Here is a 14637-nt window from a genome sequence, read left to right on the forward strand (position 1 = left end):
TTTTCCCTGACCCATTCCGTAATTTCCCTATGGGGCTCTGGTCTGTTTTTTGGGACTCGTTAAAAAGACCAGCTAGTTGTCACATAGAATGCCTCTCTTTTAGATTGGTCTAGATTCTTTCGTCAGCTTATTTTTCTAAGATGGGATGGATTCTAGATCATGGGTGTGATGACTGATTCCATTTAACCTGCAGCAGAACCTATGCCATCTTCTTGCCCCACTTTAGTGATTTTTTTAAAGGTTTTATTTATTTATTTATTCATGAGAGACACGAAGAGAGAGGCAGAGACATAGGCAGAGGGAGAAGCAGGCTCCATGCAGGGAGCCCAATATGGGACTCGATCCAGGACTGCGGGACCACACCCTGAGCCAATGGCAGATGCTCAACTGCTGAGCCACCTAGGCATCCCACTTTAGTGATATTGCAGCTATTTCCATTTAATTAATGTTCTAGTACTTGAGTATATTAACTCTTCCTTCACAGGGAATAGAAGGAGCAAAGTAGTATCTCTAAACTTGAATTTTTGAAGATCATTTGAAAGAAATACTTGCCTCATGTACTGAGATTCTCAAATCCTGATAAGACTGTTACTGTGGGGAAAAAAAAAAAAAACAACTGTTACTGTGTCCTGAAATTGCCTGACATTAAAGAAAGTATTACTTGGTTATATTTTTCAAATATGTAATTTTTCTGAGCTGTAATAATTTTCTCCCTTCTTCCCCACCATTCTCCTTTTTCTGTTAATAGTTGGACAGAGAGAGTCTGAAGATGTGAGTGAAAGAGACTCAGAAAAAGACATGGCTGCTGGTTCCGTAGTTGTTCAGGACATCACAAAGGATGGGCAGGAGGAGATGCCTGAGACCATCGAACAGATTCCTTCTTCAGAAAGCAATTTAGAAGAGCTGATACAACCTACTGAGGCCCAGGCTAATGATGTTGGATTTAAGAAGGTGTTTAAGTTTGTCGGCTTTAAATTCACTGTAAAAAAGGATAAGACCGAGAAGTCTGACACTGTCCAGCTACTCACTGTCAAAAAAGATGAAGGTGAAGGAGTGGGAGGAGCAGATGGGGCTGGTGACCACCAGGAGCCCAGCCAGGAGACTGGAGAAGCAACAGCCAAAGAAAGTGAACTGAAACAATCCACAGAGAAACCTGAAGAAACCCTTAAAAGTGAGCAAAGCAGCACACAAATTTCTCTTCAGGCTGAGTCTGGTCAAGCAGCAGAAGAAGGCAAAGATGAAGGCGAAGAAAAGCAGAAAGAACCCACCAAATCTCCAGACTCTCCCACTAGTCCAGTGGCCAGTGAAACAGCGTCACCCTTCAAAAAATTCTTCACTCAAGGTTGGGCCGGCTGGAGAAAAAAGACCAGTTTCAGGAAGCCTAAGGAGGATGAGCTGGAAGCTTCAGAGAAGAAAAAGGAGCAAGAGCCAGAAAAAGTAGACACAGAAGGACAGGAAAAGACCGAAGATTCCCCTGAGAAGTTGGCTGCCCCTGAACAGGCGCACCCACCGGAGCCCACCGACAGTGCTAACGCGGCCAGATTGTCAGCGGAATATGAAAAAGTGGAGCTGCCCTCTGAAGATCAAGTGCAGGGACCTCCTGAAGAGAAACCTGCCCCTTTAGCAACAGAAGTATTTGATGATAAAGTCGAGATTGTTGCCGAAGTCCACGTTAGCATGACAGAGAAGACCGAAGAGCAGAGAGCTGAGGTAGAAGAAGTAGTAGAGCCCTTACCATCTGAAAAAGTGGCGGAAACACCTGCTGAGGAGCTGGTGAAGACCAAAGACGTGTGCGCCCCTGGAGGGGACCACACCCGGCCAAGCGACCTAAGCCCCGATGACAAAGTGACGACTGCACACCCTGAGGGCGTCGTGAGTGAAGTGGACATGCTGTCCTCGCAAGAGAGAATAAAGGTGCAAGGAAGCCCTTTAAAGAAACTTTTTACTAGCACTGGCTTAAAAAAGCTTTCTGGAAAGAAACAGAAAGGGAAAAGAGGAGGAGGGGATGAAGAGTCGGGGGAACACCATCAAGTTGCAGCAGAGTCTCCAGACAGTACAGATGAACAGAAGGGCGAGAGCTCCGCTTCATCCCCTGAGGAACCAGAGGAGATTACGTGTCTGGAGAAAGGCATCGCGGACGCCCACCAGGATGGCGAAGCTGAGGAAGGAGCTGTTTCTGATGGGGAAAAGAAGAGAGAAGGTGTTACTCCCTGGGCGTCTTTCAAGAAGATGGTGACGCCCAAGAAACGCGTTAGGCGGCTTTCAGAGAGTGATAAAGAAGATGAATTGGATAAAGTCAAGAGTGCCACCTTGTCTTCCACGGAGAGCGCGGCCTCTGAGTTGCAGGAGGAAGCGAAAGGAAATGGAGAAGAGCAGAAACCAGAAGAACCGAAGCGCAAAGTTGACACTTCGGTATCTTGGGAAGCTTTAATTTGTGTGGGATCATCCAAGAAAAGAGCAAGAAAAGCATCATCTTCTGATGATGAAGGGGAACCAAAAGCCGTGGGAGGAGACAGCCAGAAACCAGATGATGCAGGAAAAGACAAAGAAACCGGACCAGACGCTGCCCTTGCTGGTTCCCAAGAACATGATCAAGGGCCAGGAAGCTCCTCACCTGAGCAAGCTGGAAGCCCCACCGAAGGGGAGGGAGTTTCCACCTGGGAGTCCTTTAAACGATTAGTCACTCCAAGGAAAAAATCGAAGTCAAAACTGGAAGAGAAAAGTGAAGAGTCTGTAACTGGGTCTGGTGTAGAACATTCAGCTTCAGATGCAGAACCTGGGAAAGAAGAGTCTTGGGTTTCGATTAAGAAATTCATTCCCGGACGACGGAAGAAAAGGTCCGATGGGAAACCAGAACAAACCGCTGTGGAAGACGCAGGACCAGCAGAGGTCAATGAAGAGGATTCCGATGTCCCGGCCGTGGTTCCCCTGTCCGAGTATGATGCAGTAGAAAGGGAGAAAATCGAAGCCCAGCAGGCCCAAAAAAGTGAGGAGCAGCCTGAGCAGAAGGCCGCTGTTTCTGTGTCAGAGGAGCTCAGTACGGATCTGGTACGTGGGGTCACGGTGACTGTCCTTGACGGGGCAAGGGCTCTTACCAATGTGGAAGAAAGGTCGCCATCTTGGATATCCGCTTCGGTGACAGAGCCTCTTGACGAAACGGAAGATGAAGCCAAACCCCTAACCGAGGACGTGTTTGAAGGAGAAGTCCTTGCAGAGGAAACCTCTGTTACCAAACCTCTACCAGAGGGTCAAGATGCCATTGATGACACAGTCGTGAGTGAGGCGGAATTAACTTCGGAAGCTGTGACAGCCGCGGAAGCTACCGGGGCCCTTTGTGCTGAAGAAGCAGCAGAGGCATCTGGTGCTGAAGAGACCGCCGACATGGTGTCCGCTGTTTCTCAGCTAACGGACTCTCCAGACACCACAGAGGTAGCAACGCCTGTTCAGGAGGTGGAAGGTGGCGTACCACGCCTCGAAGACCAAGAGAGGCGGACTCAAGAGGTCCTGCAGGCAGTTGCAGAAAAAGTGAGAGAAGAATCACCACTGCCTGACACCAGAGGGCCAGAAGACACCACTCGGACAACGCGGGGAGTAGAAGCCGAGATACCAGAGAAGGTGGAGGAAGCGGAAGAGGATTCACAAAGGCAAGACCTGAAGAAAGAGACGGAGGTAGCGCTGGAAGAACGTGCACAAGAAACTAAACCTGAGACTTTGGCACAAGGGGAAGTAATCGTACAGGCCACCCCAGAAAGCTTGGAGAAAGTTCCTCAAGTCACAGACAGCGTGGAGTCCAGTGAGCTTAGAACCACTTGTCAAGCTGAAACCCTGGTTGGGGCAACATCAGAATCGATTCTGGAACAGGCTGTTGCCCCGGACTCAGCTGAAACCCTCACAGACAGCGAGACCAACGGGAGCACCCCAGTAGCTGATTTTGAAGCTCTCCATGTAACACAACCAGAGCAGATCCCGGGGATGCACGAAGGTCCTGAGGTTGCATCGGGCGCACCGCCCCAGGTCACAGAAGCAGAGGCAGTTCCTGCACCCGAAGAGGGGCCTCCAGCACCTTCTACTTTCCCATCCGAAGAAGAAGATAAAGGACATTCAAAAATGGAAGAGATTCTAGAACGCACGGACAAAGAGGTATCGGTGGAAGCTGTACCCACTCTTTCAAAGACCGACGTGATAGAAGAGGAAGGCCAGTTCGCCGATAGGGAAAGCAAAGACGAAGCTCTCGTCGACGGCCCTGATGTGACAGCGGCCCCTGAAACAACCATCAGTCAGGAAGAGACGAGTGACCTTGCCCTTCAAGATGAAGCTACTGAAGACCCCGAATTTCAGAAGAAGGAGGATGATACCGAAGTCCAGAGCCGTACACCCTCTCCCAGCCCGGTGGGGAGGGAGCTGGTAGTTCAAGTAGAAAAGGAGGAAATAGAAGCAAAGCCAACCCAAGCCACCGAAGAAGAACTTGAGCAAAAACCCACCGTGACCGTCTCTGAGGAGCTTAGCAAGGAACTGGTGCAGACAGTTAGGGTGGCCGTCATCGACGGGGAAAAGGAGGTTACCATTTGGGAAGAAAGTTGTCCGCAGCTAGTTGAAGAGGCAGCGGTATGCACAGAAGTCCAAGTGCAGAGCTCTGAACCGTTACCTCTAACAGCCGCAGTGGTGGAGGAGAAGGTCTTGGGAGAAGCTGTCAAGAGTGTAGATGCCAGTGAGACCCTGGAACCTGCGGGCGCACATTTAGCCCCAGAAGAAGAATCCTCCACAAAGGATGAAGGCCTGACGGCCCAGCCAGGGGCGGTCGAGGTGCCCACGGGGACTGAGGCTCGGCCGGAACCTGGACCGGGAACTGCCCCGGGAACTGCCCCGGGAACCGCATCAGCTGAGCCTGACGGAGGCACGAGCGCTGCCCCGGAAGGAGAGAAAACCACCCCCCAGAGACAGACCTCAGAGGAAGAGGACGGGCCGGCTGCTTGCCAGGAAGTCCCGGCAAGAGAGGAGGATCTAAAGGCTGAAAACGACCTCTCGAAACTTCAGACCGAGAGTAGTAAACTTGTACAGAATGTGATCCAGACAGTTGTTGGTCAGTTAGGAGGCGCGGAAGAAACAGCCGCGGACCTCCAGACCCAGGCTCAGCCGCTGACGGCGGACGGCCAGGAGGCCAGCTCGGAGGCCAGGCCGCACGTTGAGACGGAAGGAGGCGAGCTTCAGGCCTCTGCACCAGATGGAACCCACACTGTTGACGCCAAAGAAGAACCCCCACTAACCGCCGTGGAGCAGACCCCTTCTGAGGTTTCTGAAGCCTCGGAAGCTGTGAGTGAAGCTCCAGAAAAGATCACAGCCATCGAGGTAGAAAGTTCAAGCGTCCATGACCAGCAGCTTGAAGAGGCAGCTCTCCCATCTGAAGAAAAGAAAGAAACAGCCAGAACCGAGCCTGTCCCAGAAGATTGTGATGGTGCCGGGTCAGAAGGAAGGATAGAGGAGTCGCTCTTTGAATCCCAAGAAGATAAAAAAGGTGATGAGGTTGATGACCCTGAGAGCCACCACTCGTGCTCACCCCTGGAAGATTCTGAGGCCCCAGGAGACGTAAGCCAAGAGGCCCCGGACACGGATGGACCAACAGGCAAAAAGAAGGAAGGTGGCCAGGAAGTAGAATTCCAGGAAGCCAAAGTCCACAGCGAGCCAGAAGATGAGATTCAAACCCAAACACGGGACGAGACACAGAAACAAGAGGGAGAACCGGCCAAATCAGAACCCACAGGATCCTAATGCATCATGTAAGCAAGCTTCCTTTCCCCCTAAAGCAGTCTTTGCCTCTTTGTGGCCATTTGATGGCACATTCGTTCTAAGGGAAGCAGGAGTTTAATCCTTATGACTTTGTGCAGAACCTTGAGTTGAATAATAATCAAGGAGATCTAGGCTCCCTTCCTTTGTTCCCCTCTCACCGACGTGCCATTCAGTCTTACCTGTAGGAAAATAATGGCCTCGGTTCACCCCTATGTGACTGCTTTCAAGGAAAATCAGGGGGTGTGTATGTATGTGCGTGTGTGTGCATTTGTATGTTTGGCTCGAAGGCATAAGAAATATGTTGTGTTCCCAGCACCAGACTAACCAGTTTATTGAATTTTTCCCTATAACCAGAAGTCCAACATAAGTTTATATCCTACAGCTTGAAATTTTAGTTGATAGCTCTCTAGAAAAAAAAATTATCCCCCCATCAGCAGTAACAAGCATTTAAAAATTTCCCAGTGCGTGTGATGCGCCTGGATGTTGGTGCTGGGGAGCCACAGCTGCGGGTTTGGGGAGCGCCCAGCCTGACCTGCCGTGGGCCCTGACCCACTCACTTTCCCAGGGGCTGCACTCCTCTGTCAGGGCTTCTGCTGCTCCTGGAGTGAACGAAGAGGAGAGGAGACTTGATCAAATTTTGATTCTTGCTTCCTCCTACAGGTCCACCCTGAGTGTCTGCAAGACCGGAATGTGAAGACGAGTGGTAGGAGGAAATGGACGCTGCTGACGAGACTCGAGACCAGTGTTTCAGACTCAGAACCGAAGAACAGGCCCCTCGACTGACCTCCTTTCTGGAGCACCCTGACAACCCTGAGGCTGCATCGGGAGCTAGAGCCATTTAACGTTTCCTCTTCGCAGGGCCACCCCATTACTTTCCCTTGATACCCTTATTATAATGTTTCTGATTTAAGGTCCTAAATTCTTAACCTGGAACTGGAGTTGGCCAAACCTAGTTCTGCTTCTCAAACTGGAGTATCATCCTTTATGTATTTATATGTATGTTTTAAGTAACCCTTCCTGTATCTATTGTATATTTTTTTTTTCTTAACAATTAAGGAAATGTGCAGTTTTGTATCACACAGCACGTGGCGGGGGCATGCAGCCGTGGTCAAGCCTTGGGAAGCTCTAAGCCTCAGCTGTAACCTGTGAAAACAGCTTCCTGGAGACAACATTCCTGATCAGAAGCTATAGTTTGTACTTTAAAATCCACTAAGGAGTAGGTCTGTGTTTCATATCGCTCTAAAATTGGTCACTCTCCTATTATGCACAGTGTGCTAAAAATAAGCTTTTTTTGGGGGGGAACATACAGAATGTTCCATTGTTACTGTGAAATTTTTCTTTCTAGCTCAGTGGGGGTTGGAAGGGAGTTTTTTTCAGTAGCAGATTAACTTTTAAGCCTTTTCTCTGGATTGTGGTGGTTTGGACAGATGAGTGTGCTTAAATCCTGAGGCAAAGCAGTGAGAAATGTTTTTCATCTTATCAAGAAAACAATTTGGCTGTTTTTTAAGTTTTTGATTCTACTCTTCTATGCTGGACCACACTCACACGCAGCATGAAGTCAGTCAGGTTCTTGACAAATGGTATTTTGATAGGTACTGGATTGTATCTGTGCCATATTTGTGCCCACTCTTTTAAGGACAATGTTGCATTATGTTCATTTGGATAAACTGTGATTTGACAACTGATTTAAATAAAATATTTGCTTCACTTAGATTTGCTGGTTTTATTAGATACTAGGAAGCCTGGGGCGTGTCTCCTGAGTGCTAAAAGCAGGTAAAGTAGAAGTTTCTGGTGTAGTTGCCACATGATGTCACCACTTGATACCAGTTTGAGGTCATGTGCCGAGGAACTCCTAGCAGAGAGGCATCAGCTAAAATAAACCAAGGGCTTTGAGACTGACAGTACTGACACAGTGCCACCATCTGGTGGTGCGTCTTCCTGAAAAGGTCAATTTTCTTTTATTAGTTTCGGTCTTAAACAATGAAAGATGTCTAGAAAGAAATCTTAAGAAGGCTTAATGATAAAAATGCCTTACCTAACAGGTGCTTTTAGAATTTTTTTAAAATGTCAATGATTTATGATTCATGCTAAGATGTAAAAAGTTTTGTCAAATTGCCACAGTCGCCTGTGTACTCTATAGAGTTCCACTTTTTCACATGTAGAAATGGCGTGGCACATAAAGAAAGGTTTCTTAAATTGCACTGAAACGTAGAACTCTGGTGAGCAAACCCAAATTTCACCTGCTAGCTAATGATTTTAAAGCATCCTAGATGTTCTAGAAACACTAGTTTAGCAGAAGGAAAATAGGCTGTTAAAATCAGAAAGTAGTTGATGTTATATCAACAAACCTGACAACTAAAATGGCAATATTAGACATCTCATGATAACAGTGTATGGCCTTGTAGTTGGAAAATGTTTAATAACCCTTTAGGAGTTACTCTCATATGTAACAGTCATCCAAGCTTATTAAGCTTTAAAATCCCCAAATTAAAAAAAAAAAAAACACAACCCTGATCTAAGTATCTTTTACCAACTGGAGACTTAAAAATTAATCCAAGTGCTGGTGTCAATTTTCGAAGACCAACCAGGAGATAGTAGAGATGAGAGGAATGTCTAAGGGGCTCCTGACAGGTCCAAACACCTACTTCGTCTCTATGGCCCAAGGAGGCTTTGCCTTGAAGAGATTACAGATTCATATAGTCAAGTGATAGATGAAATTTTTTTTGTTTTTGTGTTTTGTTTTTTGTTTGTTTAAACCCCATCCTGCCATTCCACTCTGTATTTTCTGTTCTCTGACCACATGTGGCCAAGTTATCCTGGCCATTGCAAGTGAATTTCCAGCAGTCGTTGCTTCGTGACTGTGCTTTTCATACTCCTACCTGGATGTGCCCTGGGTTCCTTCTGTACGAGCTCTATACCAATGTCTGTTGAGCAACTTTTATTAACCAGAGGAATGCAATTAACAGTAGCATGAAATAGAATACTGTAGTATAATTCTAAAGCTGCTGTTAATACATAATAGCCAAGTGTAAACTGCAAAAGTTCGAACAAGTGCCTATATTTTGCTATTTTTGGCATTACTGTAGAGCCATGTACAATAGAAAGCAATGCAAGACTTGTAAACTTCTCACCTCTTCTTGTAATCGAGGAATACCAAATGCTCCCCCTCAGGTTATTTTGCTAATGGTACACATAAGTTGCCTCTCTCTGTTACAAATACTGTGTTCCAATATTTTACTTTGGTGTTTGGAGCTACAAATAGTCAAGGGCTGGAAATTTTAGCTTTCAGTAAGCTTCAAGCCTAGCCATTTCTTTTTAATCTGAGACAATATTTGATTCCTAGTTCTGTTTGGGGGTGAATTTTCATTTATCTAAATAAAATGCAATGCAATTAAATACCATGGATTTTCTTTCTGTAATTTCACCTTAATTCAATTTTGATTGCTTTTCTCAATACTGTCCTGATACTCATCACACAATTTAACTTCTACTTTTAATTACTTACCCGTCCTTTGCAACATTTTCCACAAATCATCGTGGGAGTTTGGAATGTATCGGGGATGTGTGTAAATGCACAAGATGCTATCAGCGATTCATAACTGTTTGGGGCCAAGGGCCCCTTTAGTTAGAATCTCATTAAGCCTCTGGCTGACCTCCAACTCCCCAAAATACAGCTTTTGGGTAGTCCCACTTACCTCCCCTGAAATCCCAACCAGTAACTAGAACCAGAGTTAGAAACCCCTTCCCCAACTCTACCATAAAGGAAATGGGCCCCACCCCCAAGGGCTCCAGGTGGTGAGAGGATGGGAACCAAGCACCCAACCGGTGTCTGTAACTTCAAGTCTACCTGCCTATTCATTTCTAATTTGATTCTGGGATTGGATTTGTTAGACATCCTGGCACAGTCTTGTGTAAACGCAGATTTCTCCTCCCCGCTAAATTCCTTACCATCGCCAGCCTGTGTCACTGGAAGTGAGCTGGGGATCTGGTCTTAACCCACAGGAGAAAGCTGAGGTTTAGATCACCAGCTTTTAAGTCACTTAAGGTTTTTTGTTGCTATTGTTCTTTTTAACCTTTATGGTTTTGGCTAAGGTGACCAGGACTTGGGATGGCATGGTGGTGAAGATAGTCATGACTTCTTTTGATGCTGGCTTAGAAATCAACCCTACTTTTTTGATATCTAACTATAAAAGACATTGTGACAGTGCCATACCTCCAGTTATGAGTGAGTGATCTCATAACTCTGCATATGCTTCCATTGCTTGTTGACATTAAAAATTCTAACACAAGAAGTATTACATTAACCTCGTAAGAGCAGCTTCAGGGGCACCTGGAGGGCTCAGTCGGTTAAGCATCTGCCTTCGGCTCAGGTCATGATCTCAGGAGCCCCAAGTCAGGCTCCCTGCTCAGCAGGGAGTCTGCTTCTCCCTCTCCTTCTGCTCCCCACCTTGCTCGTGTACACTCTCTCAAACCTTAAAAAAGCAGCTTCACTGTAACACGTGATATTAAAGTCATGGCCATTTGGCTGCCAAGCCTTGCGTGAGCTCAAGAGAATGGGAGGTAGAATCAACAGGGCGACGCCTTATTATCTGTCATGGGAACTCAGTGGGTTGAAGGAGGAAGCTTCTGGGTTACCAGCCTGCATATGGAGCCAAACCCTGACCTAGGCGGGGGCCAGGAGACAGTGGTTAGTTTGGGCAATGTTCAGTGAGGTCAATGAGTTATCGAAGGGCAAAAGCAGGATTGGTAGCTGGATATGTGTCAAAAGAGTTGAGAACAATGAGACAGCAATGGCTCTTCTGTTCTCTGTCCTTGGAGACCCAGAGGGGGAAATAACCTACACGGATCCTGCAATGTGTCTTAAAAGCTCAACACAAACTTTGGTTGGGTGACTGAGCGAGACGAGGCTTTAGTTACTTGTCACAGCAGAGTCATTTCAGAACATAGAACTACATGCTTCACGAGTCTTTCCTGTTGCGAATGTGCTTTTAGAAACTAGAAAGCAAAATGCATCGTGATGCATTCATATTAGTCATTAGAAGAGAAATTTTTGAAAAAATATCCATGAGAGAGGCAGAGACAGAGGTGGGGGAGAAGCAGGCTCCATGCAGGGAGCCCAACATGGGACTCCATCCCGGGTCTCCAGGATCACACCCCAGGCCAAAGGCAGGTGCTAAACTGCTGAGCCACCCAGTGATCCCTAGAAGAGAAATTTTAATAAGACTGTCCACCAGAGGCAACATCGTGACTGCTAATGATGGCTGTCTCCTTGAAGATTTTGATAAACTCAGAATAAAGACACTGATCTTTCTACAATGTTATGAATATATACATCTTATTCAGACATGCTCTGTTTTAGACATGAAACATCCACTTGGGTGTCATCTGCATTTCTTTTCTTTCCTCCCTTCTGCATTTTCAGCTTCTGTGGCCCGCTGTGCCTTTCCCCAGGAAGACTTAGGCCACACATGCTACATGGGGTGGAGGGTCTGTGGGAGGGATCTTGAACTCATAGTGTCCTGGGCTCTCCATGGTTCCCCCAGACACTGTATCATGCAGGCTCCTGGTTCTCTCCCACCCTTATCTGCTTATAGGCATCACTACCTAACTGCAAAGATGATTCTTTAGTTCCATTTCTTTTGCTGACAAAAAATTATAGAAATACATTGAAACTACTAACAGCTTGGAAGCATTTCCCAGGTAGTGTGATGGTAGCAGGAGGGCCCTGGCTGAGGAAATGGGGGCTGTGTACCTACAGCTAGGTGGTTGTGTGGCTTTAGCCAACTACCTAATGCCATTTTGTTGCCTCATCGGAATCCCTGCCTCTTTAACAAAGGAGGAAGCGAAGTGGCCTCCCCCAAAACTACTTAGGATATTTGTTTACTTTGGCTTCATTCCTTTCTATGCTCACAGGTTGTAGGGCCATTTCGAATAAGAAGAGAGAGGTTTAGAATGAAGCTCACTTCTTTCTTCTAAGAGCTCCTGTACCAATGTGTACGGTGCACATATCTCATTAGGGAGCACTTTGCTTCAAAGAAGAATGCTAGAAATGTCACAGGTCCCTGTCTGACCCTTATGAGCTCTCCTGGTCATCGCATTTCTGAGAAGCAAGTAGAACTAAGAAAGGACAGTAATAGAGTAGAAATAATACAGTATTGCTGTGGTTCTCAAAACGTGGCTCCTGAGGGTGCCTGGGTGGCTCAGTTGGTTAAGGGTCTGCCTTCAGCTTGGGTCATGATCCCAAGGTCCTGGGATGGGGCCTTGCATTGGGTTCCCTGCTCAGCGGGGAGTCTGTTTCTTCCTCTCCCCCCTGCTCATGCTCTCTCAAATAAATAAAAAAAAATCTTTAAAAAATATGTGGCTCCTGGTATCATCATCATCTCATTTGACAATCTGTTAGAAATGCAAATTCTTGGGCCTGACTCCAGACTGATGAAAAAGTCTTGGGACTGAATCAGACACTCTGCCAGGCTGAAAGTCTTGTTAAATCAAGTCCTCTAGGAGATTCTGATGTGCTTGTTTCAGGATCACTGCAATTATATTAGGCGGTAGAACGGATTTAAGTTAATTGCCTCGATAGCAGAACAAATAGGTTACCAGGTGAAAAAGCTTTCCCTTCCCTGCTCCAGGCACCTCTGCCCCAGTAATCGCTTCTAGCCTGTAGAAATGTTTGCACATTTGGGAAAATCTCTTTTTCCCCCCATCTAATATAATTTGGACAAACCTGGGTCTGAAACCAAACACAGAAAAGTAGGTCAGGTGAGCAAGAAAAGCCGTGCCTTGTACTTCTTTTGCTGAATCAAAGGCTTGTCAATTACAACAATACAGGACTTGTCAATCGCCCAGGGCTGGTCATAGGTGCATGGTAGGTGTGTAACATCCCTGGGGGAGTAGAAAGAGCATTGCTTTTTGAGTGAGCCACATGGGGATTTGAATCCCGGCTGTCTCTTATTTGGCTGGATAACCTCGGAAAGGTTATTTAATTTCTTTGGGGCTCAATTTCCTCATTTATAAAAATGGGACACACGTCTGCTGGGATGGGAGAGTAAATGAAAGCACCTAGCAGACGCACACAGTTGAGGATCTTACATCCCCCTAACCCAGCCCTTCTGTGACCATGCCTTTTTCACAAGGTGAGACATTGATAACGAACAGGAAATTTAGGCAGGGCAGGTCATTACGTATTTCCCAGAGAATAGCACAAACTTGAGTCCAGAATAACCGTGTTTTATGTTCAGAAATATTTTGATCTGAGAATAAAACCATAGAATATCATTTCATCCTGGTCCATTTTTTTTCACGTTAAAGATTCTGGGTCTAATTTTTTAAAAAGATTTTATTTATTTATTCATGAGAGACACAGAGAGAGAGGGGCAGAGACATAGGCAGAGGGAGAAGCAGGCTCCATGCAAGGAGCCCGACGTGGGACTCCATCCCAGGACTCCAGGATCACGCCCTGGGCCAAAGGCAGGCGCTAAACCGCTGAGCCACCCGGGCTGCCCCTGGGTCTACTTTTTTATGTAAAGAGCTGCTAACAGTTTAGTTGATATTCTTCCACTTGTGTTGAAGGAGCTAGTTCTAGAAGATGTGGATTAGTTGATTTTAAGATAATTAGTTTTTAATTTCCTTAAAAATTTCTAAGCCTAATTATTGCTCACCTGCAAATGATGTATAGCAAGAATTTGTTCCAGACCAAAATGGAGAACTGCAAACAAAATGCAATTTAAGTATTTTGAGGATTCTTAAAATTGTCCTAAAAATGCAGTCAACCTCAAGAACATTCCATTCCAGTAAACTACTCTGCAGAATATACGTTTATCTCAACATTCCTTTCTAGTGAATGAGTGGAGGGGTCCCCCTCCCCCACCATAATTCCCAAGCAAGTTGTAGGAAGTACCCCCCACACCATCCTCCCCAACCATCCTCCTAAGTGCCTCGATCTTTTTAAACATAACAGTTCAGTGTTTTACCTGAAATGCATGACCAAGGCCTAACATTTTGAACTGAAGGGCTCATTCTGCATGCCTCAGCACTTTCCTTTTCTTGGGAGGGAGGTTACAAATAACAATAGTGGCTGGTTCTATCACTTTTATTTTCTGGTAAGATTTTATTTATTTATTTGAGGGACAGAGAGAGAGAGAGAGAGAAAGGATAAGTGAGGGGAGGGGCAGAAAGAGATGGAGAAGCAGACACCCTTCTGAGCAGGGAGCCAGATCTGACCTGGGGCTCCATCCCGGGACCATGAGATCATGACCTGAGCCGAATGCAGTCACTTAATTGACTGAGCCACCCAGGCACCCTTGACTTCTTTTGTTTTCTTTCTTTTTTTTGTAAGATTTTATCTATTTTATTCATGAGTGACACAGAGAGAGAGGCAGAGACACAGGCAGAGGAAGAAGCAGGCTCCCTGCAGGGAGCCCGATGTGGGACTTGATCCCTGGACCTAGGACCCCCGGGGATTATGCCCTGAGCTAAAGGCAAACCCTCAATCACTGAGCCACCCAGGTGCCCTGACTTTTTTTTAAAGATTTTATTTTTAAGTGATCTCTACACCCAACATGGGGCTTGAATGTACAACCCTGAGATCAAAGACCCACATGCTCCACTGCCTGAGCCAGGGAGGCGCCACCCTCCCCCATGACTTTATAAAGGAGAATGTTTGGAGTCCACTCCATTCTCCATTCTTACATCATTATTAAAAGCTACTTTATATACAGATGTATATTTTTTTTCCAGTTTTATTGGGGAATAATTAACAAATGCCTTTTAATGGCAATGCTTTCTTCCCATTACAGCCATATTTCCCATGGTAAAGTAGAATCCTACAATATCTTACAAATTTATTTTTTTAGC

At 46.1% G+C, this 14637-nt stretch overlaps 1 protein-coding gene across 3 annotated transcripts in view; it reads left to right on the forward strand.

Moving 5' to 3' along the window:
• AKAP12 (A-kinase anchoring protein 12) overlaps positions 1 to 9180 on the forward strand; it is a 97713-nt gene extending 88533 nt beyond the window's left edge. For all 3 annotated transcript variants that reach the window (XM_038526325.1, XM_038526327.1, XM_038526326.1), the window contains 2 exons: positions 749 to 5774; positions 6445 to 9180. In XM_038526325.1, the coding sequence (XP_038382253.1) occupies positions 749 to 5766 (5018 nt within the window). In that variant the 3' untranslated portion in view covers positions 5767 to 5774; positions 6445 to 9180. The remainder of the gene's footprint in view (positions 1 to 748; positions 5775 to 6444) is intronic.
• The last annotated feature ends 5457 nt before the right edge of the window (positions 9181 to 14637 follow it).

The sequence above is a fragment of the Canis lupus genome, chromosome 1 (genome assembly GCF_011100685.1).
Source record: "Canis lupus familiaris isolate Mischka breed German Shepherd chromosome 1, alternate assembly UU_Cfam_GSD_1.0, whole genome shotgun sequence".
NCBI lineage: Eukaryota > Metazoa > Chordata > Mammalia > Carnivora > Canidae > Canis > Canis lupus.